The sequence below is a fragment of the Lutzomyia longipalpis genome, chromosome 3, assembly GCF_024334085.1.
Source record: "Lutzomyia longipalpis isolate SR_M1_2022 chromosome 3, ASM2433408v1".
NCBI lineage: Eukaryota > Metazoa > Arthropoda > Insecta > Diptera > Psychodidae > Lutzomyia > Lutzomyia longipalpis.
The window spans coordinates 22,354,923-22,382,179 of record NC_074709.1 but is presented as its reverse complement, the minus strand read 5'-3'; the positions used below and the strand labels follow the sequence as shown (position 1 = coordinate 22,382,179).

Below are 27,257 nucleotides of genomic sequence, written 5' to 3'. Positions count from 1 at the left end.
GGACAATTTGTGTCAGCCGGGATTTAGCGAATTTCGAATTTTGTATTGGGTTATCCCATAAAGACCCGAAATTTTTCCGCGTATATTTTCATTTTTTCTTATAAGTTTTGTTGCGAATAAATATTGGACAAAGCAATACAGTGGTGTCTTAGCATAAGTACCACTCGGATGCACTACTTTTGCTCTTTACGAGTAATGAGCGTGAAGAATACATCCGAGTTGGCTTAGCACTGTGCTATCATTGTATTCCTTTGAATCGTTTCATCTCGATCTCAGTTTGCCGCTACGAGTTTCAGAGTACGGACGTATTTTCCGAGAGTGCAAATAAAATTCTCTTCAATTTTCAATATAACAGTGAAAAAGAAATTCCCAACCATATCGCAATTGCAAGTTTGACTTGATTGATGAATTAAGTGATTTCATTTCACAATTAAATCGAATCATTCTTGTGCGAATCTCTAATTGAAAAAAAAAAACTTTATAAGGATTGATTTCTTGTTCTGTGGAGCTCCAGAGACTCTTGTGAATTTTACATTATTTTTTTCTTCAGAGTGAGTGCTTTCTTCTTGTTCACACCACATCATACATTTATAAAAGAAACCGTGCTACATCTCTGGTAAAAAGCTGCATTTTTCATCTTTAACCATTCTCTACGGGGGGACTCTGTTCCGTTGCGGGGGGTGTAGTTGGTGCGCCGAGTCGAGGACTCCGTGAATTTCAGCAGATTTGAGCATCCTCGAAGATAAATTTCACCCCAATTGAAGGACATTCAAGGACACTGTCTCTCTTCCGTGAACTTTGACTTTTTGCCCCAGAGCCTAAAAAAAAAAACGGCTGCAGTTAGTTTTGTGAAGAGAAGAGAGAATCTGTGGGGAAGAAGACAATCTTGTTGCGTGCAGTTAAAGAGTTTTTCCATCATCTAAACGTGAACTGTGTGTGCAAAGGATAAATTGCTAAAGAGGTACGTCGTCAATTCAATTAATTTCACACCATGAATATCCTAATTGCTTCAGGGGTCGTAGCGGAGTCTCCAACACTCGCGCTCACATCACGGAAAATTGCGTCGTGGGCGGACAAATGGATGTCTGAGGGAAAAATCAATATTTTCCCTATTTTCCTCTTCTCACAGCAAAAGTGGGCGCGTGGAAAATTTTTCCTTTACACTTGTCCAGAGTTTAATTGGAAACCCCCAATTGATAAGACTTTAAATCACCAAATTCCCATAGAAGAATAATGTGATTTTACTGTAAAGTTGGTGAGAAAATTCAAAGGACTACGATATTCCATCACGATGTCCTTATCAAATCCTTGAAGATGATTTATTATGCAATGAAAACTCTTATCAGAACATCTTAAAATTAAGTTAAAATTACTTCTCATTCATGTTTTTTTATTTATTTCGTTGTTTTAGTTATTAAATAGGTACTTATACAAAAAATCACTTTTTTTAATAAACTATAGGTTTTTATGCTTTTCTAGTGAATCATTATGTTTTTTAGGAGTTTTTCCTGTCCTTGAGTTGAGTACGTCAATTTAATAAAGTAAATTCTGCTTTTCAATCGCAGAATTGCTACTAAAACATGATTGCAATTCTTCTATTCAAATGACGTTCCGAGAGATCAATAGGCCTTCTTCAGGCTCTGATCAAATGTTACCAAACCGACTTTAAATGTTTTAAAGAAAAGACAAAGATCATAAAATCTGTAAAATCTATAATTAATTCAATATTAATCATGATATGCAAGAACTAAAAAAAATCTTTTAAAAAATAATGTTTTCACAAATTCCCAGGGAAGTACGAATACTTCTATGTGACAATCTTCCAGCGTACCGAGGCACTTTGCTATAAATACTCCGTCGTATTTCAATCATCACGTTTTCTTATGAACTTCTTATTCTCTATCGGTCGTCTTCCGCTCTGTGACCGCGTGTCGCATTTCACAGCGATAGAGATTATGATTGACGAGTGTACTGAAAAATTCCACCCAAAGCTCTCCTTTATTTGGCCGCGACTGTGCTTCATGCACAGTTTTCAATGAATCACGTGAAAGACGAAAGTATTGCGATTTATCAAGGTTTTTTCTTCTGCCATTCACGACAAAAGAAAAACACTAAAAACCACATATTTGGGTGAAATAAAATTGCTATGTAATGTTCTTTTTTTTTGTATTATGTACTTTTGAAATTGTAAACAAAAAGTAGGTAAAATCAGTTGAATTTATAAACTATTTTGTCCTCGAAAATAATTCTAAAATCACGTTCAATTGGTCTTTGATACCGCGAGATTTCTTGGCTGATACACTAATCCGCGGAAGGGGAAGATTGCGTGATCTATTTCGGGCCCTAGAGAATTACTAAAATAGCTATATAAATTGCCAGACAGACTTATCTTACTCACACGCATTTCTTTAGCATTGCGTGGTACATTATGTAGACTTTGGACTACAAAGTTGCGTTTAGTTGAAACTTTGCATTTCTTTTTTTCGGAATAGATGAGCATATAAAAGACTAGAAGTTAGACAAAAAACTTTTAAAACATTTAGATTCTTGAAGGTTATTTTACATAATAGATTTATAATTAATTTATGTGCATTAAGTGATAAAAAGATTTAACGCTTCAAACTTTGAGTGAAATTATTCAGAATTAATTGAATTTTGTTGGCACACAAGAATATCTTCACTGATCCAACATTGCCACAACATCATGTTGGCATTTCCCTGGCGCTTCTCATCAACACTATTTCCTGTTATACAGAATTTTTGATTTATAACCAAAATGCAGGAAAAGCCTTAAAATACTACAAAAACATTCCTGTTAAATTTCTTCTTAAGAAAATGAATTGTCTTTGAAATTAAATAATCCGTATCAAACTATAATTTCAAGTACAAGATATGAGAAATAATTTAAAGTTCCTTGGAGACATTGGGAAGAATATTCAAAATATGGAATTTTACAGAATACTGAAGGAATGAGATAAGGGCCCGGAAAATTACTGTCAATACCCCTCCTTACACATATCTTCTTCTCGATAATTTTTTACTTTAAATCTGTTCACCAATTCTGTCCCAGAAATTCCCCAAAAATGAGTCTCAGTGTTGCGTGTAAATTGGGTATGAAAATATTATTTGGAACGAATTGTTTCAAGGAAATTTGAGGCGAATAGAATTGTATTTCGGGTGACACTGTTGGAATCCTCGCGCTGACAAACTGACAATTTGACAAAATATATTTTATCATTTAGTCACGCAAAGAGAAGTTGTTACAAAATGTGGGTGAGGTTTGTTTTCCAATAAAACTTTTATGGAGTTACTCGCCAGACATTCCTCGCAATTATTGCATTTTGTAAATAAACTGCGTTCCATTTCTTCAGTGAAAAAAACTGCATAAATATTTATCCTTTATTAAATTAATTTTAAAAGAAAAATGTGCCTAACTTTAGATGATCACACTGTTTTTGTGCATTCAATTTGTAATTTTTTAGCATACGCAGCAGCAGAGTTGTTCATATGTCCTCCAAATAACCTTTCATGCTGCAAAATTGTTCACAAAAGAATCACAACACTGATTGCTATATTACGTACATGTACGTCGTTACATAATCTACTGGATAAAATGATTTTAAAATAAAGAATTCGAGTATGAGTAATTTTAAGTTTTCGAGTTTCAAACTAAATGAAAGAATTAAGTTAAAAGTTTGTCCAAATTGTAATGTAATTAATTTAGTAATAATTTTCTAAATTACTCTGAAGGCTATACTTGAAGACACATAGATTAGATACATAGATTTGATAGTACTTTATACAAGTATATAGAATAGATAGAAGTTTATAAAATGAACATGTCACGATATTTTATGTCTATCAAATGATTAAATTTAGTTTTTTTAATTCTATTATCAATTTTGTTTTAAAGAATAAAGAATAAAATCAGTTGTGATAGCGTGCGTCAGTGAGTGGAGTGATTTCTCAATTGTAGCTTCCGGGAATAATTTGTCGGTGACACAATGTGTTAAGATTGTTCATATACAATAATCCAAAAAATGACCCAAGTTATGAGATTGCGTTGGCACACATTCTATTCTGTGACCAATTTACATGAAATTATGATAAAAAATATTAGGCGCACGCAATTCAAGTTGAATATCAGACGAAATAACTCAATTAATGCAATTAATATATACTAGATAAGTATATATGTAGAAGCTGCGTGCTATATGATATAGTATCTATGATATATAATTTGTAGGTCTATCGTATTGTGTCATACTTGTACATATAAGTTGTATGTACATAGCAAGATGTTGCGCGACATTTTCTATATACAAAACAAATTATATGAATTGAGACACTTCATTGACTGAAGTTGAAGGTTGTATACGATTAGTAATTTTCTTACAAAACCACCCAACGGGGAGATGTTTTATTTTTATGGTGTGCCTTTTTCTCTCTCTCGTTTAGCCACCCGAAGTTCATTGATGAGAATCGAGGATAAAAATAGATTGGCTGATCATGATAGAGCTAATTAAAGTACTTAACAATCCTTTTATTTACTAATAAACTTTATGTATAAGATTTATGTGATAAAGTTCTTAATTATTTAAAAAAAAGGAAAGAAAAAGATTTAGAATTTCTAGAATGGCCACCGCGGACTCCTTTAGGTCTTTATAAGGTGATATGCAGTAAAGATGGCTTGAACCATCATAAAAATTTTCGGTATAAAGGGAACTGAAACTTACAATATTGTATATAGGGTGGTCAAGATTAGGTGGACCGTTCTTATGGGGTAAACCTATAAAAGCGGTCCATGTTATCTTGACTATCCTATACATAAATTGCATAAATTTTATAATAGGTAAACTAAGTTTCGGAGATTTATGTTTCCTTCTTCAGGTCTGTGTATAAAAGACAATATTTGTTTTTAAGTTTAAGTATTCTTAAATAAATTAAGAAAAGACTTCGATTCAGAACCTGTTAAGTGCGCTTTATCTGCTAGCGTGTAGTTAAATCACGTTGGCGGTTGGATCAAGAGATTGATACACTTCTATCCATAAAAAGATCCACATGTGGTTGTATCTCGAAAGCCCTTTATTACTTCTCCCCAAGGAGAATATCAAAAATACATCGAGATGTCGGCTTTGGTCCTAAGTATATGGGACGTAGAACCCTAATATTTATATATCATGTACTAATTCAACTAAACTAATAAATTAAGAACATAAAGTAAAATCGTTATACCTTTGAATAAAATCTCAAATTAGCTTGGGGCTTCAGGTATAAACGGGGTAAACTGTTTCAATATAATTCAGTGATTTTTATTATTCATAAATGTTTAGTATAAATTAAAAATTTATTCTTTATTAACATAAATATCTACTATTTAATTGCGCGACTGTATAATAAAACGGCTTTTTGATTTTCATGTTTTATTACTATGAGGGGATGTATTGCCATTTTTTTTTCTCTTGTAATTTCTATGGAAATATACGCAATTATTAGGGCAATATTTTGTGCTACAAATAGATTGATAACGTGACAGTCAATATGGTGATAAGTGATTGGAATAGATAGAACATAGCGCTAACGCATTTCAAAGAGCATTCCATGACGTTTGAACATTTTGCTCAATATATTTATTTTTTGCAAGAATTTGCCTTAATAAGTATAAAATGTTTTGTAAACATTGTGAGATGTGCATAAAGTATGATGAAATAGAAGAGGTTTATGATGAATAATAATTTATTGTTGTGCGCTAAAATAGAACGCGGTGTTGGCACTGTAAGGTGATAAAATTTATGATAAGAAAATTATTAATGCACAAAAATCCGCATATACATTCATCCCTATTGTATATCACAAAATGTTTAACATTATTAGTTTTGTGTATGAGATGGAATATTTAGAAAATGTCTAAAGAAGAAAGAAAAAAAAACTTGTGAATTAGAGCCGTTTCACATTGCTAAAAGATATACAAATGGTTGTAAGAAAATCCTTGAAATAGATTTTCGAGCCACGTGAAGAACTCGTGCTCTCTGTGACTGTTCTATCTATAATAAAATGACTGTGTTAATTGAATGGCGATGTGTTAGAATTTACTCGTATTTCTTTCTTTTTTTCTTCACTTATAACCACATCAGATGAATAAAAAGTAAAAGATTTTTTTTTCAATTGGCGCCTTCGCAAATATTCCACACTTTATCTTTTTTTTTTGACTATTATACAAGAATGAAAATGAAAAAAAAAGAGTGAAGAAACGCCAACGAAAACGTCTACGTTGCAATATTGTTAGTCTCGCGAGCGGACTTTGACACCATTGAGCGTGAGGATCATAAGTTTTTATAGCTGTCCAAAATGCAAAACACATCGCGTTCTGTAGAATCTATACTCTGAATATAAAATGAGAAACAGTTAAATAAACATTCCTCGGGGTATTTTTCTTGTTACGGGTATTTCACAATATATAACACTTATTTGAATTTTCTTTACGTATAAAGATCGCAATAATTCTATTTGATCTATCCTTTTAATCAGCTCGATTATCGTCATCATTTCTCTTAACTGGTGATCTGGGTGATCAGTGTGGATCTTTACGATCTTGTTGGCAGTGCAAGTATTTAGCCAAAAATATGTGATGATTTTCACTTTTTCTCTTCGGTTCAATGAAATAAATTTTGAAGTAATAAAAAAGTAAAAAATAAACTCTTATGCCTTGGCGTTCTCATTTACAGAATACAGGATAAACTTGTTTAAAGAAGATTTTCTCGGGAAAGTAGCCAATAAATAAAATCAATATTTTTTCCTGTAAGCATTCGCAGAAAAAAAATCAAGATCTTCTGAGGTAGTAAAAAATTCTCAAGTATAAGCAAAATTATGGAGGAGAGTGTTTAGAATTGTTTAGATAATCTAGTATCTCTAAACGTTTCTCAAGAAAATATTATAATATCGTTTAGTATTTCGCTAAATAAGGAGTTCTTATTTGTTTATATTTATAAAATCTTCTAAAACTATTATATTTCTATTTTTTTTTGTTTATTCATTTATCCTTTTTACAACTTTCTTCCTTGCCACAGATGGAAGAAAAGAATCCCTGCAGAGTAATAAAATTGTGATGATTGAATTGCTGGGTTATTTATAGAAATAATAAAAAACATTCCTCTTCCCCATTATTTTCTTAATGTTTTCTCATCAAAATGACATTGGCACTGAAATATAAAAAAAAGTTCTCAACACATTCATTCGTTTTATAATATTTTAATTAAAACATTTTGTTTATTTTGCAGATAAACAGATATTTTTGTCTTCACAAAGTGCAGTGTTGAACATCTATACTAAGCAGCGTATAAAAGATAACTATCACGAGTGTACTATAGTGTAAAGAGAGGCATCAATTGAACTTCTTATTGAGCTCGTGAAGCGAGGAATGGCACCACCTAATGATGCTGATAGACGGGAATTGATGGCATGGGAAGCACCATTGAAGCAGGGCTTGTATGATCCGGAAAATGAACATGAAGCATGTGGTGTTGGTTTTATCGTGTCTATTGATGGGAAATCATCGCATAAAGTTAGTAATATTAATAAATAATTATTTTTTCGTAAAGAAATTTAATGATTTTCTTTTCTGGAATAAACTTAGATTCTGCGAGATGCCCAAACTCTATCCGAACGGATGATCCATCGAGGCGCTTGCGCTTGTGACAACGATACAGGCGATGGAGCTGGTGTACTTGCGTCCATTCCGCATGATCTCTACGCTAAGGAAATGTGAGTTTTAAAATTAGAAATTCTTCTTCTTTAAAAAAAAAATGATTTTAACTCAAATAAACGTTCAATGGAAAGTTTGGGGATTTTTCCATTGATATTTACTTGCCTACAATCATTGGCCAGATATCGTAATTTGATAATTTAACACATCACGATTATACATACTTCCAAACGTTAAAGTTTTAATCTCACAAGCACACATATTTAGTGCTCAATAGAGCAGAAAGTCGATGGAGTTAATGCAATTACGGGTGATTTACTTCTTTTAGTTGTGATTCTTCAATTTTCTGTATAAACATTTTAAAGGAAAGAAAAATTACAAAGAATTTCCAACTTTTCTCTCATCAGAAGTCGCCAAGCAAAAGGTCACCATGCCAAAAATCAGTAGCATTTTTGGGCATTCCTCCAACAGTTGACCCACCTTTCAATTTACAATTTCACCTTGGCATTGTGGTGCAGTGTGTAGTTGCAGAATGAAATGACGTTGTGCAAAAATTGCGTATGGTTGAGGTTTTTTCACTTGTGTGGAATATTTTTTCTCGAATTCTTTTTTTTTGCTGCTGTGTCTGGCACACGGTGACTACAAAATTTTCACAGAGCGGTCGCCGACTGATAAACTTCTTCGCGGCGGCAAGTCTCAATTTTTGCACACATTTCAACATATACACTTAGCTTGTGGCTATGTAGCCGGTTTGGATCATTTATGTGTGACTAATTCAGTTTACTGACCTTGTTTTATAGCGATTCGCTCTTTTTTATATATACAACACGCAATATTCATTCTCTCCGAATTCACATGGGAATAAATAATGGTTAATTGAGAGTGTTGCATTTGGTGATCACGGTGGACAGTTGTGATAAGTCCAATCAATTTATTTTCTGCTTGATAACTCTCAGGGCAATGATTTTTTTTAACGAAATCATTGGAATCGTATTTTGGAGTTAAGTTTGCAAGATTTTTATTCTCTTTTTTTTGAATAATTTTATAGGGAATTTCAAACTAAATAAAACATTCAAGATTAATTTCAGAATCAAGATCATGAACCTTATAATTAGTAAGGTGAGGGGATTTGACCTTTGTCTCGGATTTTTTTCTCTTCCTGGCCTTTAATTTGAGTAAATTCTCAAAGAAATCCTTTTAAGGGAAAAATTAATGATTTTTTTTCTTAATAAAAAAATTATCAACTGAGGATGATAAAGCATGAAACCCATTGAATTCAGAACTATTTATGAGAGAAAATTATCATTTTTATGCTCTAAAGAGAAACTTAAACGTTATATTTACTTAAAAAGACTGTCCTTCTCATTTAACCCATTAGACTAAAGCAAAAACAAAGATCTTGTTTGAAGAGTTTTCCTTGACAACCTAGACAGGATCTCTCCTGATCCTGTCTAGGTGTTAGTTTATTCTATTATCCCTAGTTTTCCATTGAATCATGGAATATAGATTGATTTTTCTTTAATTCCATGATTTCTTCATTAGCTCCAATTCTTGTGTATTTTTTCCAAGAACTGAATCTTGATTTTTTTATGGTTTTCAAAATGCTCCCGAATAAGCAAAAAAATTGTACAGGATTCTTTCCACGGTTTCCAGGATTTCATGGCCACTCTGTAGCTTATAAATATCTAAACCGAAAACTTATTTTAAAATAGTTCTTAGATCTACGATTTAGGTATACTAAAAATTTGTCTACGTGAAATTATTTGCAAAATTATTAAACGGATCTAGGTGCAAGAGCTATACATATTGGTTTAATTAGATTAATCCCCTATCTGTCTGTATATACAGACAATTCGAGCCTTTCCAAATGTTCTTAATTTCCTCAGTTTCAACTCCATTGTTCTGTGCTAAAATTCTCGCATTCAATGAAACAAATTTTTTGAATGAAAATCAGACGTGTCAATCGTCACGGAAAAATACCTGCTGGTGAGGCATTGATTTATTACGGGTCAAGGTCCAAGTTTTTCGCGTCATTTTTTGTATGTCTGCAAGAGATATCATTTTTTTGGTGAAGATATTATACAAATGTTTTATTTTATTGCACCTCTTCACCACCAAAGCACGTATACTGCGGAGTGTCTGCAATCAGAGACTAAGACAACGTTGAGAGCACTCAAACGATCAAGTGTGATACTCACAGTCAGATTCACATTCATGGTCTTTTCTTGAATTTTTTTTTTGAGAAAGAAAGTGAATAAGAGAATGCCGCACGACGAATGGAGTACAAGGAAGATTTGTAAAGTACCTATAATAAAAAATTCTTGTCTGATATTGTACAGTACATACATATATGGATAGATAACATTTTTACGCCTCTCGTAATTTCTTATCGGTATATATGAGCTAATAAATTCTCTATATATGTATGTATGTTAGTTTGTAATGGGTTGTAGAAGAGAGTAAATGATAAAAACCATGCTGCGAATGAATGAACATTTTGAAATATTTAACTCATCATGCTGTGCTCTATAAATAGACTTTTGTCATTAATAATTCCAAAGTCGCAATTGAGCCCACGCAGAAGGGAAAATGCAAAAAAGCATCCATCATGATGACAATTTATGCTTTTAAATTGACACAAATCTCTTTATTTTTTTTTGAAAGATTAAACGTTTTTCTTATTTTTGAAGTATTAAGATTGAATTGTTTGTGCCAAATGAGTTTCGTTTTTTTTTTGCGGCATTTTTACTCTAATTACAACAAACGACGGAATTTTCTAATCTCTCTGTAAAAAATTCCTGATGAAGAACGCAATGACACTAGAAGATCATTTGTGTTGCACGTGAAGATCGAGTGATGGTGTTTATTTTCTGTGTCGAAACATAAAAATATAACTTTGAGTTTTACAAGTTTTCCCACATTTTTCTCTCTTTTCTCTTTTCAAACTCTCATGAACTTCCTAACTCCGTTTGTGTGATGAGTGTAATACAAGATCTGTTAGGAGGGTTAGGGGGATAAGAAAATGGAAAGGAGTTCAGAGCAGAACTAATGAATTTTGTATTGAAAATAAATGCGTTTTGACGGAAAATTCAATCATGAGGATTTTTCTAAAAGACAGCGTAGAGGTCAAATGGCAGAGATGAGATTATTTTTAGATTGTGTGGAAAAATTTTATTAGTGCCAATGCGATTCGGGAAGTGATAAAATTTGTTCCAATTTAATTTTGTTCATGCACTGAGTTCATGCTTTATGTGGTGTATACCTGATAGTAGAATAATAAACTCTCAAGAAGGAAAGGCGCGCATAAAGATTCATCAACAAAGTCCACTTTGTCCAATTTCATCCACAAAATAATAAAAAAAAAGTCATAACGTTATTTTCTCAACATTGAGATAACTTCATTTTAGGAGAGGTCACGCGGAGAAATTTTTAGGAAATTGATAAAAAGTTCTGGAAATTTTTTTATTTGCCACCAATTTTCTTCCTCAAATGATTTGAAAATATATATAATAATTTTTTGTCGTTGTTGTGTGTGGAGAGTTTTGACTTGCCTCAGAGACTGTTTTTTCGTCGACTGAGGTGGTAATCTCATAGAATTGCGTAGGTCAGTGGCTCTTGGAAATAAAAATCATCATTTTTTCTTCATCACAGCATTATCAGTGTTAAAATTCAATACTGAATAGTAATGCGATATTTTGTTGTTGTTTATGATTTAATATTGAATTTCTTTCCAATGAACTTTCTAAGGAAATAAAATTGAAATTAGATATTTTGCTGATTAAAGGGGAAAAAATTATACAAACATTTTTCTTTCTTCGGCTTCAGTTAGCAAAAATTTGTTGAAGACGACAAAATGTAGATAATTTTATTGCGGAATTGATTATTATTATTATTAAAAAAAAACACCGGAAAAATATATTAGATTACCCAAACAGATTAAATAATATAATCAATGATGGTCAAGTAAAATTGAAAACTCGGGGAATTGGGAGAGTTTCAGGAGCGATTATCGACTTTTAGAATATCAATATTTAGACCAAATATTGATCAAAAATTAATAATTTTAATTTTTGAAATAAGTATTTGTCCTCAAAAATTATATTTGACCATCCTGCAGTTTACTCAAATACTGAATCAAATATTACCGAAGGAGTTTAACCAATATTGTATGAGAAAATCTTTTATTCAAGGAAAGAATCAGAGTATGGCTAATATTGTATTAGATAATCAGAAATAAATTAGATGTCGCCATAAAACTTCCAATTTTCCACTAGAATTAGCTGGGAAAATTTGCAAATATTTGCCTTAAAATGTAAACTATGACGTATTTCAATTTTTGTACCTTTTATTGTTTGGATTTTCTTCTTGATCCATTCTCTTTTCATTCACAATAGTAAAGAGAAAATGTAAAACGTTAAAAAAGAAGTTTTAATTTCATCACAATCGGCCCAGCCGTTTCGCAGGATTTCACTTGCCATTTTCAAACAGATTTAGAGTTTCTTTTTTTTTCTTCTAATTTTAGGGCATCCGAAGGTATTATCTTGCCGGAATTTGGAAAGTATGCCACTGGGATTTTCTACTTGGACAAAAATAGCCACGCTGATATCGAGAAGGAATTCAATGTGCTCAGTGAGACCATTGGATTGACGGTTTTGGGATGGCGCACCGTCCCAGTGTCCAGTGAGGCCATTGGGGCGGTGGCACGTAAAAGTGAACCACTATCGCGTCAGGTCTTTGTTACGGCGTCCGAGACGTCCATGCTGACGGAGGAGGAACTCCGACGGCAGGTGTTTGTTCTGCGAAAGCGTGCAACGCATGAACTCACCAAGGCCGGTCGTCGCTTCTACATTTGCTCCCTATCGCTGAAGACGGTGGTGTACAAGGGGCTCTTCACGTCCGATCAACTCTGGGAGTACTATTTGGACTTGAAGAATCCCGAATTTGGATGCTACTTAGCCCTTGTCCATACGCGCTTCAGTACCAATACCTTCCCATCGTGGGAGAGAGCTCATCCACTGCGTATGATCGCTCACAATGGGGAAATCAATACATTGCGTGGAAATGTGAACTTCATGAAGGCCCGCGAGGGTGTAATGAAGAGTGAAATCTTTGGGGATGACCTCAAAACACTCTTCCCAGTGGTTGAGCCGAATCTTTCGGATTCCGGCTCATGTGATTGCGTGTTGGAATTTCTCACAATGGCTAGCAATCGTGATCTCCCGGAGGCAGTGATGACCATGGTGCCGGAAGCATGGCAGAATGACAAGACAATGCCACAGGAGAAGAGAGACTTCTACCAATGGTCTGCTTGTGTCATGGAACCCTGGGATGGACCAGCTCTCATTTCCTTCACCGATGGACGTTACATTGGTGCCATTCTCGATCGCAATGGTCTTCGCCCATCGCGTTTCTACGTCACGAAGGATAACATTCTCATTATGGCATCAGAAGTTGGTGTTTACGATGTCGCCCCTGAGGATGTTGTCCTCAAGTCTCGCCTAAAACCCGGCAGGATGCTTCTCGTGGACACACAGGAGCGAGCTCTCATTCAGGATGTTGAGCTAAAGAGGAACATTGCTAAATCTCGCCCACATTCCCAGTGGCTCAATGAGAAAGTAAGTCTCTATTACATTTTTAATTTTATAATAAGGTGTCCAATGAATAATGTCTCTTTTTTTGCAAAATAATAAAATATTAATTGTAGTCTAAAACATCTTAAACTAAAAGATAAATTTAAAGTTAAAGAGAAAAGACATTGTTAATATTGGTCGCTAAAAGAGCTTTCTTGGCAACAAACAAAATCCATATGTCTTATGTGTATTAACCAAAATTTAATCCTGTGTCTCTTTAATGCTTTACCAACGCTTTTGTGTCTAGATGGTGAGTTCAAAAGGTTACCTTAAAAAAAGAGAATTTAAAAAAAAAGAATTGTTTGGAGTTTGAGGTTGTAGATCGATTTTTGTTGAATTGGTTTTATATTATGGTGTTGGTTCGATATTTTATAAAATGTTTAATTTTGTTTTGTTTATACTTATTGCTCATTATTTATTTTTTATTCTTTTATTTATTTATCAATAAAAAAGTTATATTTCGTATTTCATACATATTGATTCATTATTTATCATTTCATTGGGTAAACTTGAAATGTGTTCGAAAATATAAACGAAGGCTCTGTTCAAATAAACTTTGCACTGGAGCTCTACCAGTTTGTGACGTAGTGGAGATGAAATAGCCAATAAAAATGCTTCATTGAAAATTATCAGCCAATCACGAAGTTTTCTAAAATACAAATTCTTCTTCTTATTCTCTTATATTTCAATTAAATGTCATTTGAATAAAATTTTTATCAAAAGGATGAACTTCAGTGCAAGCTTGCTTTGAATAGACTATATTAAAGTATTTAGAGTTTAGGAATTAAATTTCTTTTGTAGTTTGGAAAATTATTATTTTATCGAATTCATTTTATAATTCGTCAGAGAAGAGTTAAAGTTAAAATTTATCGAAAATTTTATAGATTGTCTTGGATGACATTCGACGAGCTGATTTGCTGGCTGGCAATGATAATAGACTTGGAAATGGAGTTAATGGGCAGATTGAGAAGCGTCGCGATGGAATACTCGATCCAAGATTCTTACTTTTCGGCTATACAACTGAGACTGTAAATATGTTGCTAATGCCGATGATTGAGAATAAGAAGGAAGCCCTTGGATCGATGGGAAATGATGCTCCACTTGCTTGCCTCTCGGCATTTCAGCCAATTCCATATGAGTATTTCAAGCAACTCTTTGCCCAAGTCACTAATCCACCAATTGATCCATTCCGGTGAGTTTTGCGCGAGCTACGAATTTTCTTTTTTTTTTAAGCAAAATTGATGAAAAAAAATTCTTAAAACTTTCAGCGAGAAGATTGTAATGTCTCTTCAGTGCCCAATTGGACCGGAGGCAAATATTTTGCAACCATCTGCACAACAGGTGCACCGAATTTGGCTCAATAATCCCATTTTGAGTGTCACCGATACGGAAATTCTCAAGCGCAATCGCTACAGGGAGTGGAAGACGAAAATTCTTGATATTACCTTCCCCTATCAGGAGGGTCCAGATGGGTATGTTAATGCCCTGCAGAGGGTGTGCCGTGAGGGGTATACAGCCGCAGAGCAAGGATATCAACTTCTTGTCATCTCTGATCGTCAAGCGGGTGCTGAGAGGTGCCCACTGTCGGCTCTTTTGGCACTTGGTGCCCTTCATCATCATCTAATTGAGTCACGTTTGCGCATGAAGGTGGGTCTGATTGTGGAGACAGCTGAGGCAAGAGAAGTTCATCATATGTGTGTTCTTCTTGGCTACGGGGCTGATGCTATTTGCCCATATCTTGTCTTTGAAATGGCATCAGCTCTGCGTGAGGATGGTGTTCTATCGAAGGACTTGTCGGACAATCTGATCTACCAGGCGTACTCACAGGCCATTGAAACGGGTATTGCCAAGGTGATGGCAAAGATGGGCATTAGTACGCTGCAGTCGTACAAGGGAGCACAAATCTTTGAGGCTGTTGGAATTGGTGAGGATGTCATTAATCTCTGCTTCCGCGGAACACAGAGTCGTATTGGTGGTGTAAGTCTCAAGATTATGGCTGTGGAGACACTAACACGGCACAGTATGGCATACGGAAAGGGTGCACCGGATATGCAAATTCTCCGGAATCCAGGTCAGTACCATTGGAGAAATGGTGGGGAGGGACATATCAACGATCCAGCATCCATTGCTGCCCTACAGGAAGCTGCTGTGTCCAATAGCTTGAGTTCATATGAGAAGTATCGTGCTAGCACCATGGAGAGCGTTAAGCAGTGCACACTTCGTGGGCAGCTGAAGTTGGTGGAGAATCGTCAGAAGATCCCTGTGGAAGAGGTTGAAGCTGCATCGGAAATTGTTAAGCGCTTCGCAACGGGAGCCATGAGTTTCGGCAGCATCTCACTGGAGGCGCATACCACGCTGGCGGTGACAATGAATCGCATTGGGGGGAAGAGTAACACCGGTGAGGGAGGAGAAAATGCTGATCGGTACCTCAATCAAGATCCACAGAATAATAAGAGATCCGCCATAAAGCAAGTGGCCAGTGGACGTTTTGGTGTAACAGCTGCGTATTTGGCTAATGCTGATGATTTGCAGATTAAAATGGCACAGGGTGCAAAGCCAGGCGAGGGTGGAGAGCTACCGGGCTACAAGGTGACCAAGGAGATTGCCAGTACGCGTCATTCGGTACCAGGTGTGGGTCTCATTTCACCACCACCTCATCACGATATCTACTCCATTGAGGATCTCGCTGAGCTCATCTACGATCTCAAGTGTTCCAACCCCAAAGCGAGGATCAGTGTGAAATTGGTGTCAGAGGTGGGCGTTGGTGTTGTTGCATCTGGTGTGGCCAAGGTAAAGTTTTTCCTCTTTTTTCTTTTCAATCAAAAATCAATTAAATTTTGAATTTAAATTTAACCTTTTCAGGGGAAAGCTGAGCACATTACAATTTCCGGGCATGATGGTGGTACTGGTGCGAGCTCCTGGACAGGAATAAAAGCAGCTGGTTTGCCATGGGAACTCGGTATTGCTGAAACACATCAAGTTCTTGTATTGAATGATTTACGTTCCAGGTGAGTCGTCTAAATCACGGTGATATCGTCACATTAAGCAAAAAGAAAAGAAAAGAAAAACATACACACACATGATTCTCGAAGAGCGGATAAAACACGGTGTCTCGAAAGCGCCAACGCGAATGACGATCTCAAGACTCTCGCATCATCTGTTTTGGGGGTGTTGTGTGGCAATAATGACAAAATGTGTGATGAGAGAAAATGAAAAAAAAATCGAGAGGCATTAAAGAGATGAGACATTTGGCGGATGACGAGCGCAAATTTCAGAGACAGAGAAGTGATCGGAGAATTAGTAAATACATTTTATTTATTTTATTAAATACCTAATTAATTAAAAATAAGATAAACTACATTTTTATACAAAATCATTCAAACTTTTATCATTTTGCCATAAAAAAAGAAACATTTTTATATTATGCTTGTGTGCACATTTGAATCTCATTAATTGGAATCTCTTTCTCTTTTTTTTTCTCTCTTTATTATCTCCTCCCTTTCTCACGTGTTTCACTTATTAACATGTAAAAAAAACAAACCATACACGCTGTGTGATATGCAAAAAAAAACACACAAAAACATTAGAGTTGTTCTTCAAGCTGATGGACAACTGAGGACGGGATTCGACGTTGTTGTAGCAGCTCTCCTGGGAGCTGATGAATTTGGCTTCAGTACAGCACCATTGATTGTCATGGGATGCACAATGATGCGTAAATGTCATCTTAATACGTGCCCCGTAGGGATTGCTACGCAGGATCCAGTACTCAGGGCTAAATTCACCGGACAACCAGAGCATGTTGTTAATTTCTTCTTTATGCTGGCTGAAGATGTGAGTTTATCAATAATTTTCTTTTATGATTTTTACGTATGCATGCAACTTGAATTTTGTACACTTTTCTTCCCATAACGGTTTGATGTGCTTCCCGGAAAGTGTCATAAATGGCTGGAAATTGTGTAGTCATCAAACCCATTGCATCAGGAAGTTTCTAAGGGATCTTAGGAACTTCATTTTCAACTCCCGGCTGATCCTTGATGTCATCTTTGGGTTAAAATCTGAGTTTATAAAATTCTTTCGCTCAATTTCAAAGAAGACTTTTTAAATGGACAGATTTTGACCCCTCAATGAAATCAAGGATCAGCCGGGTGTTGAAAAAGAGGATCCTAAGATCCCTAAGAAACTTCCTGATACAATGGGCAGTCATCCTGCACAACTTCCAGGCACTTATGGCACTTTCCGGGAAGCACATTTAATTTGTTTTTTGACCTTCAATCATACAATATTTCTCATATTTTTTTTCCATCATACAGATTCGTCAGATAATGGCAAATCTGGGCATCCGGAAGTTCCAGGATCTAATTGGTCGTACAGACTTGCTAACTGTACGCCCGGAAGTCCTATCGGAGAAAGCAAGTTCCCTGAATTTTGCCCTCCTGCTGAAGAGTGCTCTGGATTTGCGTCCTGGTACAAATATCATCGGTGGATCGGTGGCACAGAATTTTGAGCTTGAAAAGCGTGCAGATAATGTGCTAATTGAGAAATGTGCAGCAGTTATTGAGGGACGGCAGAAATCCATTGTTCTCGACATGGAGATTCACAATGAGGAACGTGCATTTGCTTCCACACTGAGCTACGTTATTGCCTCCAAGTATGGTGAGGCGGGCTTACCGGCTGGACAGTCGATTCAGGTGAATCTCAAAGGATCCGCTGGACAGAGCTTCTGTGCTTTCCTCGCACGCGGGGTTACGGTGAAGTTGTTTGGTGATGGCAATGATTACGTGGGGAAAGGCTTGTCCGGTGGTACGGTTATCATTACACCACCCAAGGAGAGTACATTTGAGTCACATCTCAATGTAATTGTGGGCAATGTATGCCTTTACGGAGCCACTGAGGGGAAGGCCTTCTTCCGCGGAATTGCCGCTGAGAGATTCTGCGTACGAAACTCAGGGGTAACGGCTGTTGTTGAGGGTGTTGGAGATCACGGATGTGAATACATGACGGGTGGTTTGGTGGTGATTCTCGGACTAACTGGGCGCAATTTTGCTGCCGGTATGTCCGGTGGGATTGCCTATGTGTATGACATTGATGGCAGTTTCCGTGGGAAGACAAACACAGAATCCGTTGAATTGCTCCCACTCGAACAGCCGAATGATATTGCGGTTGTACGGGGATTGCTTGAGGAATTCGTGGAGCACACGGATTCCGTGATTGCGGGTGAAATTCTCAAGGATTGGCCCTCAGTGTGCTCAAAATTCGTCAAAGTCTTCCCGTATGAGTATCAGCGTGCCCTCAAGGCACTCGAAGAGGAGGCTGTGGAGAAGGAGTTGAAGACCGAAATGAAATCCATTGAAAATGGGAATGGGCACACGGAACCAGCTGTCAAGGATATTGAGGATTCCGTGCAGGATGTAGCCATGGAGAAGAAGAAACTCACACAAATTCTCGACAAAACGCGCGGTTTTATCAAGTACAAGCGTGAAACAACCTTCTATCGTGATCCGGTGGAGAGGCAAAAGGATTGGGATGAGGTGTACAACTTCCCACATGTCCGACGCAATCTCCGGCGTCAGGCAGCCAGATGCATGGAATGTGGTGTACCATTTTGCCAATCCAACAGCCATGGATGCCCACTGGGGAATATTATACCCAAATGGAATGATCTCGTCTTCCACGAAGACTGGCGTGAGGCACTCAATCAGCTGCTGCAGACGAATAATTTCCCCGAATTCACAGGACGTGTGTGTCCAGCTCCGTGTGAGGGTGCATGCGTCCTTGGGATCTCTGAGCCACCAGTTACAATCAAGAATATCGAATGTACCATCATTGATCATGCTTTTGAGCAAGGATGGATTGTACCAGTGGTGCCGGAAGAACGATCCGGGAAAAGGGTTGTGATTGTTGGATCTGGACCATCGGGTGAGTGTTGAAGAACTTTTATTTTATGATTTACTTTAAGAGCTCTTATAACTTCCTTCCAGGAACGTCAAAGAGCCTTGACGCAACTGGAAGGACATAAAAGCTCTTTCTGTTTTCTAACGTTTGATGTTTCTTTTTAACCTCTCAAGTTTATTCAAACGTTTTACTTTTATTCTAACGTTTCACATCTATTTCAACGTTTTAAGTTCATTCTAAAAATTTAAATTGTTTTTTGATTTATCTTTATTACGGGTTTCTGTTCTAACGAAGAAAATCTTTTTAAAAAAAACTTAATCAACTAAAAGAAAGCTTCCATTTTAAACGAAAATTTCCTCCCATGCAGGACTCGCTGCAGCTCAGCAACTCAATCGTGCTGGACACTTGGTGACCGTTCTGGAGCGCAATGATCGAATTGGGGGCCTCCTTCAGTACGGCATACCCACAATGAAGCTCTCAAAGGATGTTGTGAAGCGTCGTGTGGATCTCATGGCGGCTGAAGGCATTGAATTCCGTACGAATGTTAATGTTGGCAAAGATATTTCACCGGCACAGCTGGCCAATGACTACGATGCTGTTCTCCTGACAACTGGTGCCACATGGCCGCGGGATCTTCCGCTGAACAATCGTGATCTCAATGGTATACACTTTGCCATGGAATTCCTCGAATCAGGTCAAAAGAAGCAACTCGGTGGCACTATTGAGAACATCTCGGCAACTGGAAAGGATGTTATAATCATTGGGGGTGGAGATACGGGTTGCGATTGTATTGCAACATCGCTGCGTCAGGGTGCAAAGAGTATTGTGACGTTTGAGATTCTTCCGGAACCACCGAAGGGACGTGCTGAGGACAATCCATGGCCACAGTGGCCAAAGGTCTTCCGTGTTGACTATGGGCATGAGGAGGTTCGTGTGAAATTTGGCAAAGATCCACGACAGTATTGTACCACGACAAAGGCATTCATTGGTGATGGCAAGGGGAATATCAAGGGTGTGGACACCGTACAGGTGGAATGGACTAAAACACCAACTGGGCAGTGGAATATGAAGGAAGTTCCCGGAACTGAGAAACACTTCCCAGCTGATTTGATTCTCCTCGCTATGGGATTCCTTGGTCCAGAGAAGAATGTTCCCAATGAATTGGGTGAGTTTTTTTTGGGGATTTGAAAGGTTTTCCTTTTAATTTATTGAGGTTTTTGGGTTTTTAGGGCTTGAGCTAGATAATCGAGGCAATATCAAGGCAGTCAATGGATCCTATGGAACATCAAATCCGAAAGTTTTTGCAGCTGGAGGTGAGTTTATTCGATCGTTATTTTTCCTTTATTAATTTAAATTGACTTTTTCCTTTTTAAAATTCCTTCTAGACTGTCGTCGTGGACAATCTCTCGTTGTTTGGGCAATCAGTGAGGGACGTCAGGCAGCTCGTCAAGTGGATTCATACCTCACAGGACATCCCAGTTCACTTCCTGGCCCCGGAGGCGTTATCGATCCCACGCGTATGCCGTAAACATGAAGAAAAACAAATCAACAAGGGTATTGCGCATTGAGAGCAGTGTTGCCTCCTTGGTTGCACCAACTATTCCACTTTAAACAAACAAATAACTCACTATTTTTGCTGGTTATGTTAATGAAAAAAAAATCAAAAGCTTTAGTTGAAAAATCTGTGGTAATGTGTTAGTCATTTGCGGGACAGGGAGACACTTCCATTCCGCCCTAGATAAGAGACGTTGCTTCTTCAGCACCTGTTCTAGGTTCTAGGCTAAAAAAAATACAAAATATCTGTTTGATTCTCTCATCAATGTATTTCTTCCAAGATAAAATCTCAATGAGAGAAAAATGAGATTAAAAAAAAATAAATAAATTTAATTTAAAGAAAAAAAATGAAGCCCTCCGTGGAAATCCCAGACAATTTAGAGCAAATATTGAATCAATTTAAAAATGAAAAAAAAAAGAATTATTAGAATCATAGGTGTTGAATAAAAATATTTAATGTTTTCTTCTTCCATTACGCCCTGAGTGTGTTGGGATGATTTAGATTTTTGAATGAAAAAAAGATTTTTTTGAGACTAAAAAAAAGTCTCGAGTGGGTTTATATCATTGTCAGTCAATTATTTGAATTTTGCTATACCTAAGACATGTCAGGAAGAAATTTTGAAAAGAAGAAGAAAAAATGTTAAGACAATGGGGCAAAAAATTCTTAAATGGGGTTCTTGAAACAAACAAAAAATAATAAATTAAATAACATTATACATACCCTACGTAGTGCATTGTAGGTGTTTCTGAGACAATAATTAGATTTGTAAGGGGAATGAGACAAGAAAAAATGCAAAGATAAAAATTAAATATAGCATGGATGGAACAGTATAAAGCGAAAGAACGGTAAGTAAAACTTACGGGCTGTGATTCTTTCTTTGTCAGTGAAATGTGAAGATGGCTGAAAATTGGGGATGGGCAAATTTTGAGGAAGGCTTTCTCGCGCACCGAATCACAGCCAACGCGCAGATATTTTGTGAAATGCCTTAATCGTGGGCGTTGGCTGTGATTCGGTACGCGAGAAAGCCTTCCTCAAAATTTGCCCATCCCCAATTTTCAGCCATCTTCACATTTCACTGACAAAGAAAGAATCACAGCCCGTAAGTTTTACTTACCGTTCTTTCGCTTTATACTGTTCCATCCATGCTATATTTAATTTTTATCTTTGCAGTTTATATATATTTATCTTTGCATTTTTATATGTATATATAATGAATATATCTATACATTTATATATATATATTTCACTTTACTTTTATATGTGTATATATAAAACGCCCCGCTTTAGTCATGGGCGTTAGTCATGCAACTCAAGATATGACATGTTAACTTTAAAACGCGATATCTCCGGAACGGCTACATAGATTTTCTTCATTTTTGGCATGGTGGTAGATATTATAGCCAACTATAACATATCAAAATATGAAGCAATTCTATAAAGCGGTGCTCGAGATATTCATCGAAAACTCATCGAAAATTTTGTTTTCGATTTTAGCGCCACTTGCGGTCATTTTTTGAACTTGCAATGTTCCGAGCAGTTGTAGGGCTCATTAATATCTTTCATTTGACCCCGGGTTGATCAAAATCGGTCAAGCCGTTCTCAAGTTATGGCCGATTTTCGATTAAAAATTGTGGCGGCCATATTGGCTAAACGGCTTGGCCGATTTTCAAAAATGAGGTATCGTTGGAAAGGTCTTGATGGCCCCTACAACATATAAAAATTTCAGATTTTTAGCTATTACAGGGGCTGAGATATACGCAAAACAAAATTTTGAGGTTATTCAAAATGGCGGACGGAGGGGTGGGGGGTCGGATCTGACGTCATAATCGGATGTCTTCCACCCGATATATGAACTTTGCCGTTGACCGCAAGTCTCTATCTATTACCGTTCTCTTGTAATTTAGCAAAAGGTTCCGGCCGGCCGGACGGCCGGACGGACGGCCGGCCGGACCAATTTTTGGCGCATACGTTTTTTGGAATGTGAGGACCCTAATTCGTGCTCATCCCAAGTTTGAGCCCGATCTGACGACTTTGCATTTTGGAGTGTACACAGAAGCTGTGCTTCTTTGAAGAAAGAATCACAGCTAAAAACAAGAAAGTCTGCATTTAAAGAGCTGTGTTATGAAAAAAAAAATGAAAAATGTTTGAAAATTGTCCTCCGCAGAAATTCTATTATATATATCACTGTTATCTGAAGAGAAAAAAAATATTTGATGAAAAATAAATGTGTTATGAAGCAATTTTTCATTGTGATTTTATTTCAAGCAATAAAATAATTATAATATTTACAATATTCTTTTTTTTTTCTTTTCTGCCACTTTTGTCATTTCATTTTTGGGTATTTTTTTCTTTCTTTCCTTATAATGATATTCATCAACTCCTCCCTTCGTCGTTTTGCTTTATTTTTTTCTCATTATTATTTTATTCTATATTGTCTCTTACGTAATACATTTTGTGTTATGTAGACTCTCTATTCTTCTTTATTATAATTTATTTTCAATCACTTACAAACTAGTTGATTCTTCATTTTTTTACATTACAAGAAATAGAGGAGAGGAAATTAATTATGTATAGTGGGGATTGAGAAAGAAAATACAAACAGTTTGATGCAAAATGTTCCAATTTTTTTGTTTTTTGTTTTATTATGAATCTTCTTTAACGTTCTTCCGTCTTTGTTTCCTTTATCTTTTCACTTGAAATCATCAATATTATTCTACACTACCGGGCAAATAAATTTCAGGTAAGTAAAAATTAAAATTATTTTATGCAAAAGTCAAATGACTAATTATAGGGTCGATTCGGTGTCTTTCTTTAACCCTGAGCAAATTCCTAAGTATGTATAGTGCAAGTAGTGAAATAAGGATTCATCAATTTGCGAAGCAAGTATCCTTTTTCAAGCTGCGAAGATATATGGCGTGGGCATGCATAGCATATAAATATGTATGTAGGTGTGTATGAAATAGGGCCAATAAATTATGCTGATTGAGAACGTAAGACTGGAAAATTACCAGTAATAGAAAAAGGACCCCAATACTAATGTAAATGCAGCTTTTCATGTCTCTAGAAAGAGAATATGAGAGAAAGGGAACGATATCGCCTGGGATCAAGAGAAAGTGACGATTACTCATCGAACTACAAGAGGGTAAACGAAAAACGCCGAAGACAGTGAGTAATCTTTGTGTAATTCGACCGGGCAAGTGGAAAATTTTCAAACCCTGAGAAAAATGGGTAAGTCTTCGGGAAGACAAAGCATTCAGCCTTCTTTGTCGAGGTAAAGCACTCTGCATTTCTCTCGGGACAAAGCATTCCGCATTTCGCTCTCAGTAAAGCAACACGCGTTAAGACTTAAGAAGTGAAAAGTGATAAGTGAAATGGATGAAGAGACTCTGCTGCAGTTCCAACGCTGGCTCACATCAACCAGGAGAAATAATCCTGGAGATGCCGAGGATCAGGGTGAGGTCCCACCAAGGCACAGTGAGACCGTCAGCGCTGTATTCATGGGTTTCCCGGAAACAAGGGAATACCCCACTGTGCCGCTATTGGGCTTGTCCATTGGGAAGCGGGAAGTTGAGTCTATGCTTCCCGAATTTAACCCGGACCATGACAAAACCCTGTCAGCCCAGAAATGGGTTGAAATGGTCGAAAAATGCTGCGCCCAGTTCAGCATTACAAATGAACAAAAAGTAATCATAGCCACCATGAGTTGAAGATACCCACTCTACAAGTCACCAGAGCAGAAAACTATGGCGGATACCACGCCAATACAATCAACGAATATATTCACAACCTATTTGAGGTAATTCCCTCACTAAGCGTAGCGGTAGATGCCATCATAGCAGCTACCTCGGCCACGTAAGACATCACGCAAAGTATACGCGTATCATTCCCGAGAAACACAGTCGTCAATGCTAACCAGCATGATAATTGATGAACACCCTAGAAGCATCGGTAATAAAAACAATTTGAAGTATCGGATAATACGACGAATGCTAGACTTCATCCTTCAAGATTTAGAAATATCAATTTTGATATTTGGAGGCAAAGTTAAGACATTAACATACTCGCCCCCGAATTTAAGACCTAAAAATGTAGATGCATTATCCCCCACCCCAATTCATGTCGATATGGTGACAAGAGCTCAAGCCAGGCAGGGTTTGGGGGGCATGGATGGTGAAATTCGAAATACATTTAAGGCCTTTTTAAAATTAAGGGGGGATTCCGCAACAGACAAACAAGTCTGAATATCTCTAATGTCTGTAATTATGCCAAAATGTATTACACACTTGTGCCAGAAGTTCAGACATACAGTCATGGAAATTGCTATAATGTTGGACACTGTTTTGAATACACCAGCGCCCAATTTAATGTTGGTGATACCATTCATATATGGCATGAAATGACTGGAAGATATAGAGAAGCAATTTGTACTGGCCATCCAGGATGTGCTGGAAATGGTTGTTTTAAATGTGCTGAAGCATACCTATTTGCTGGAGCAACATTCTCAGCAAGAGATAACAAAGTGGCAGAGAGTGGAAGATGTGTCCCATGGTCTCTACTTGTTGAAATTGAATTTAATGTCATATCGCCTTGTGAGTTCATTATGAACCTAACTCAAAATCGCTACTTTTCAGGAGAGCCGATTTTCTAAAATGTATGAGAAATTTACGTATTTTGCCTTTTTTCTGGCTCCAACTTACCAATTATCTCACACAAATGATGGTATTCCCTCACCATTACCTTTTAGAATGCACTAGTACACCAAATTATGTAAAATAATTAACAAAAAGTGCAAAAATACTGCAAAATATGCACAGAAAATACTTTGGAGGTTCATAGTGCACGGAGTTTGAGAAAAAAATTTTGTGCCGGAGTGTTCGGCAAAGCTCGGGTCGGCCGTCCTTCAACGCAAGCACTAGGTCTCTCTTTCTTTTCTGCGCGCGCCGATAGATTCGTGTGCATCTTGTATGTGTGTGTGTGTGTTTCTCCACCCCGTGAGCGCGGTGGTAGGCAGCTTAAATAAAAAGTTTGCTTACTTGCTGGCAGCGCATGGTTGGGAGACGTGTAGCGTAGCCGTTTTCGTATATTATGGTCGGCGGGGTCGCGGTATCAAATCTTACCAATGTCAATGATTTTATTTTTTTTTCCCCACTAAATTTTTTTTTTATTTTCCCAATCATTTTAAATAAATCTTTTGATGTTAAACTACCCTTTTCGTGGACAATTAGAGGGGGCTGGGGCAAAAATTTTTGTTTTTCGCCGGAATTGTGGTCACTCCTCATTGGTAATGATGGAGTGACCTCCGGATTGGGGATCTCATCCCAGAAATATCAACTCCTGGACAATTAGGGGAAGCTGGGGCAAATTGGTGGGTTTTTCGCCGGATTTGTGGTCACTCCTCATTGGTAATGATGGAGTGACCTCCGGATTGGGGATCTCATCCCAGGATTATCAAATTCTGGAAAAATAGGGAATGTTGGGGCAAATTGGTGGGTTTTTCGCCGGAATTGTGGTCACTCCTCACTGCTAATGATGACTAAAATATTTAAAAAATATATATATATATATATTTTCAATAAAAAAGAATATTTACAAGCGGCTTCCTTAGAAAATCACACTGCTTATTAATAACTTTTCTTAATTTAAATAAAATATTGTAAAGTCCGTAAAGCTCGTAAAGCCTCCACGCAATACCAAACTTTTTATTTAAAATTTAACTTTAATATAATAAAAAATCGTCAAGCTCGTAAAGCTTTCGCAAAGAATCAAACTACTTATTAATAACTTTTCTTTGATAAAAGATACATTCTTAAGCCCGAAGGGGGTTTATAAGAAACCACACTACTCATTAATTTTTTTTAATAGAAAAATATTCTAAAGCCTGAATAAAAATAATTTCTAATGAAGGAAGGATTTAAAGAAAGAAATCCCTTTTTTCGGTCAACAAATTCACTAATTATTCCTAAAGAGTTATTTTCTTTGAATTTTTATCAAAATACCTTACAAATCTTAAGAAGAAAAAAGTTGTTTTAACTGTAATACGGAATTAAAGAAAGAAATCCCCTTTTTTCTCAACAAATTCACTAATTATTCTGAAAGGGTACTTTTTCTTTCTTTAAGACATCCGAAAATCTTTGGAAGAACAAAAATATTTTTTAATCCAAGAAGGAGTTCTTTCTTATTCTCAATAAATTAACTAATTATTCTAATGGGTTCTTTTCTTTTTCTTTCAATATTCCCGAAAATTCTTTAAAAGAACAAAATGATTTTTTTTAATTAAGGAGGAATTAAAAAAAGAAATGCCTTTCCCTCTCAATAAATTCACTAATTATTCCTAAAGGGTTCTTTCCTTTTTCCTTCATGATTTCCATTCTTCTTTAAAAGAACCAAATGACTCTTTATTAAGGAAGGAATTAAAAAAAGAAAGGCACTTTCTCCTAAATAAATTCACTAATTATTCTTGAAGAGTTCTTTCCTTTTT

At 36.4% G+C, this 27,257-nt stretch overlaps 2 protein-coding genes across 2 annotated transcripts in view; one reads left to right on the top strand and one right to left on the bottom strand.

Annotated features, from left to right (window-relative positions):
• Positions 1-272: 272 nt before the first annotated feature.
• On the top strand, positions 273-21,126 carry LOC129792715 (uncharacterized). The gene is made up of 12 exons (XM_055832051.1): positions 273-961; positions 7,278-7,561; positions 7,634-7,761; positions 12,225-13,317; positions 14,217-14,524; positions 14,601-16,122; positions 16,195-16,340; positions 16,920-17,163; positions 17,643-19,248; positions 19,592-20,389; positions 20,454-20,537; positions 20,610-21,126. Exons 2-12 carry the CDS (start codon positions 7,418-7,420, stop codon positions 20,750-20,752), a joined length of 6,216 nt encoding a protein of 2,071 aa, XP_055688026.1. The 5' UTR covers positions 273-961; positions 7,278-7,417; the 3' UTR covers positions 20,753-21,126.
• Positions 21,127-23,008: 1,882 nt separating this feature from the next.
• Positions 23,009-27,257, bottom strand: part of LOC129792717 (serine/threonine-protein kinase unc-51) — a 14,629-nt gene continuing 10,380 nt past the window's right edge. The window contains exon 4 of the mRNA XM_055832054.1: positions 23,009-23,300. Within this exon, the coding sequence (XP_055688029.1) occupies positions 23,291-23,300 (10 nt within the window). The 3' untranslated portion in view covers positions 23,009-23,290. The remainder of the gene's footprint in view (positions 23,301-27,257) is intronic.

Coding starts and splice junctions, on each gene's coding strand:
- LOC129792715 (XM_055832051.1), top strand. CDS start 7,418: ATGGCACCACCTAATGATGCTGATAGACGGGAATTGATGGCATGGGAA. Junction 13,318..14,216: donor CCCAGTGGCTCAATGAGAAA/GTAAGTCTCTAT, acceptor AAAATTTTATAG/ATTGTCTTGGATGACATTCG. Junction 20,390..20,453: donor GAATGTTCCCAATGAATTGG/GTGAGTTTTTTT, acceptor TTGGGTTTTTAG/GGCTTGAGCTAGATAATCGA.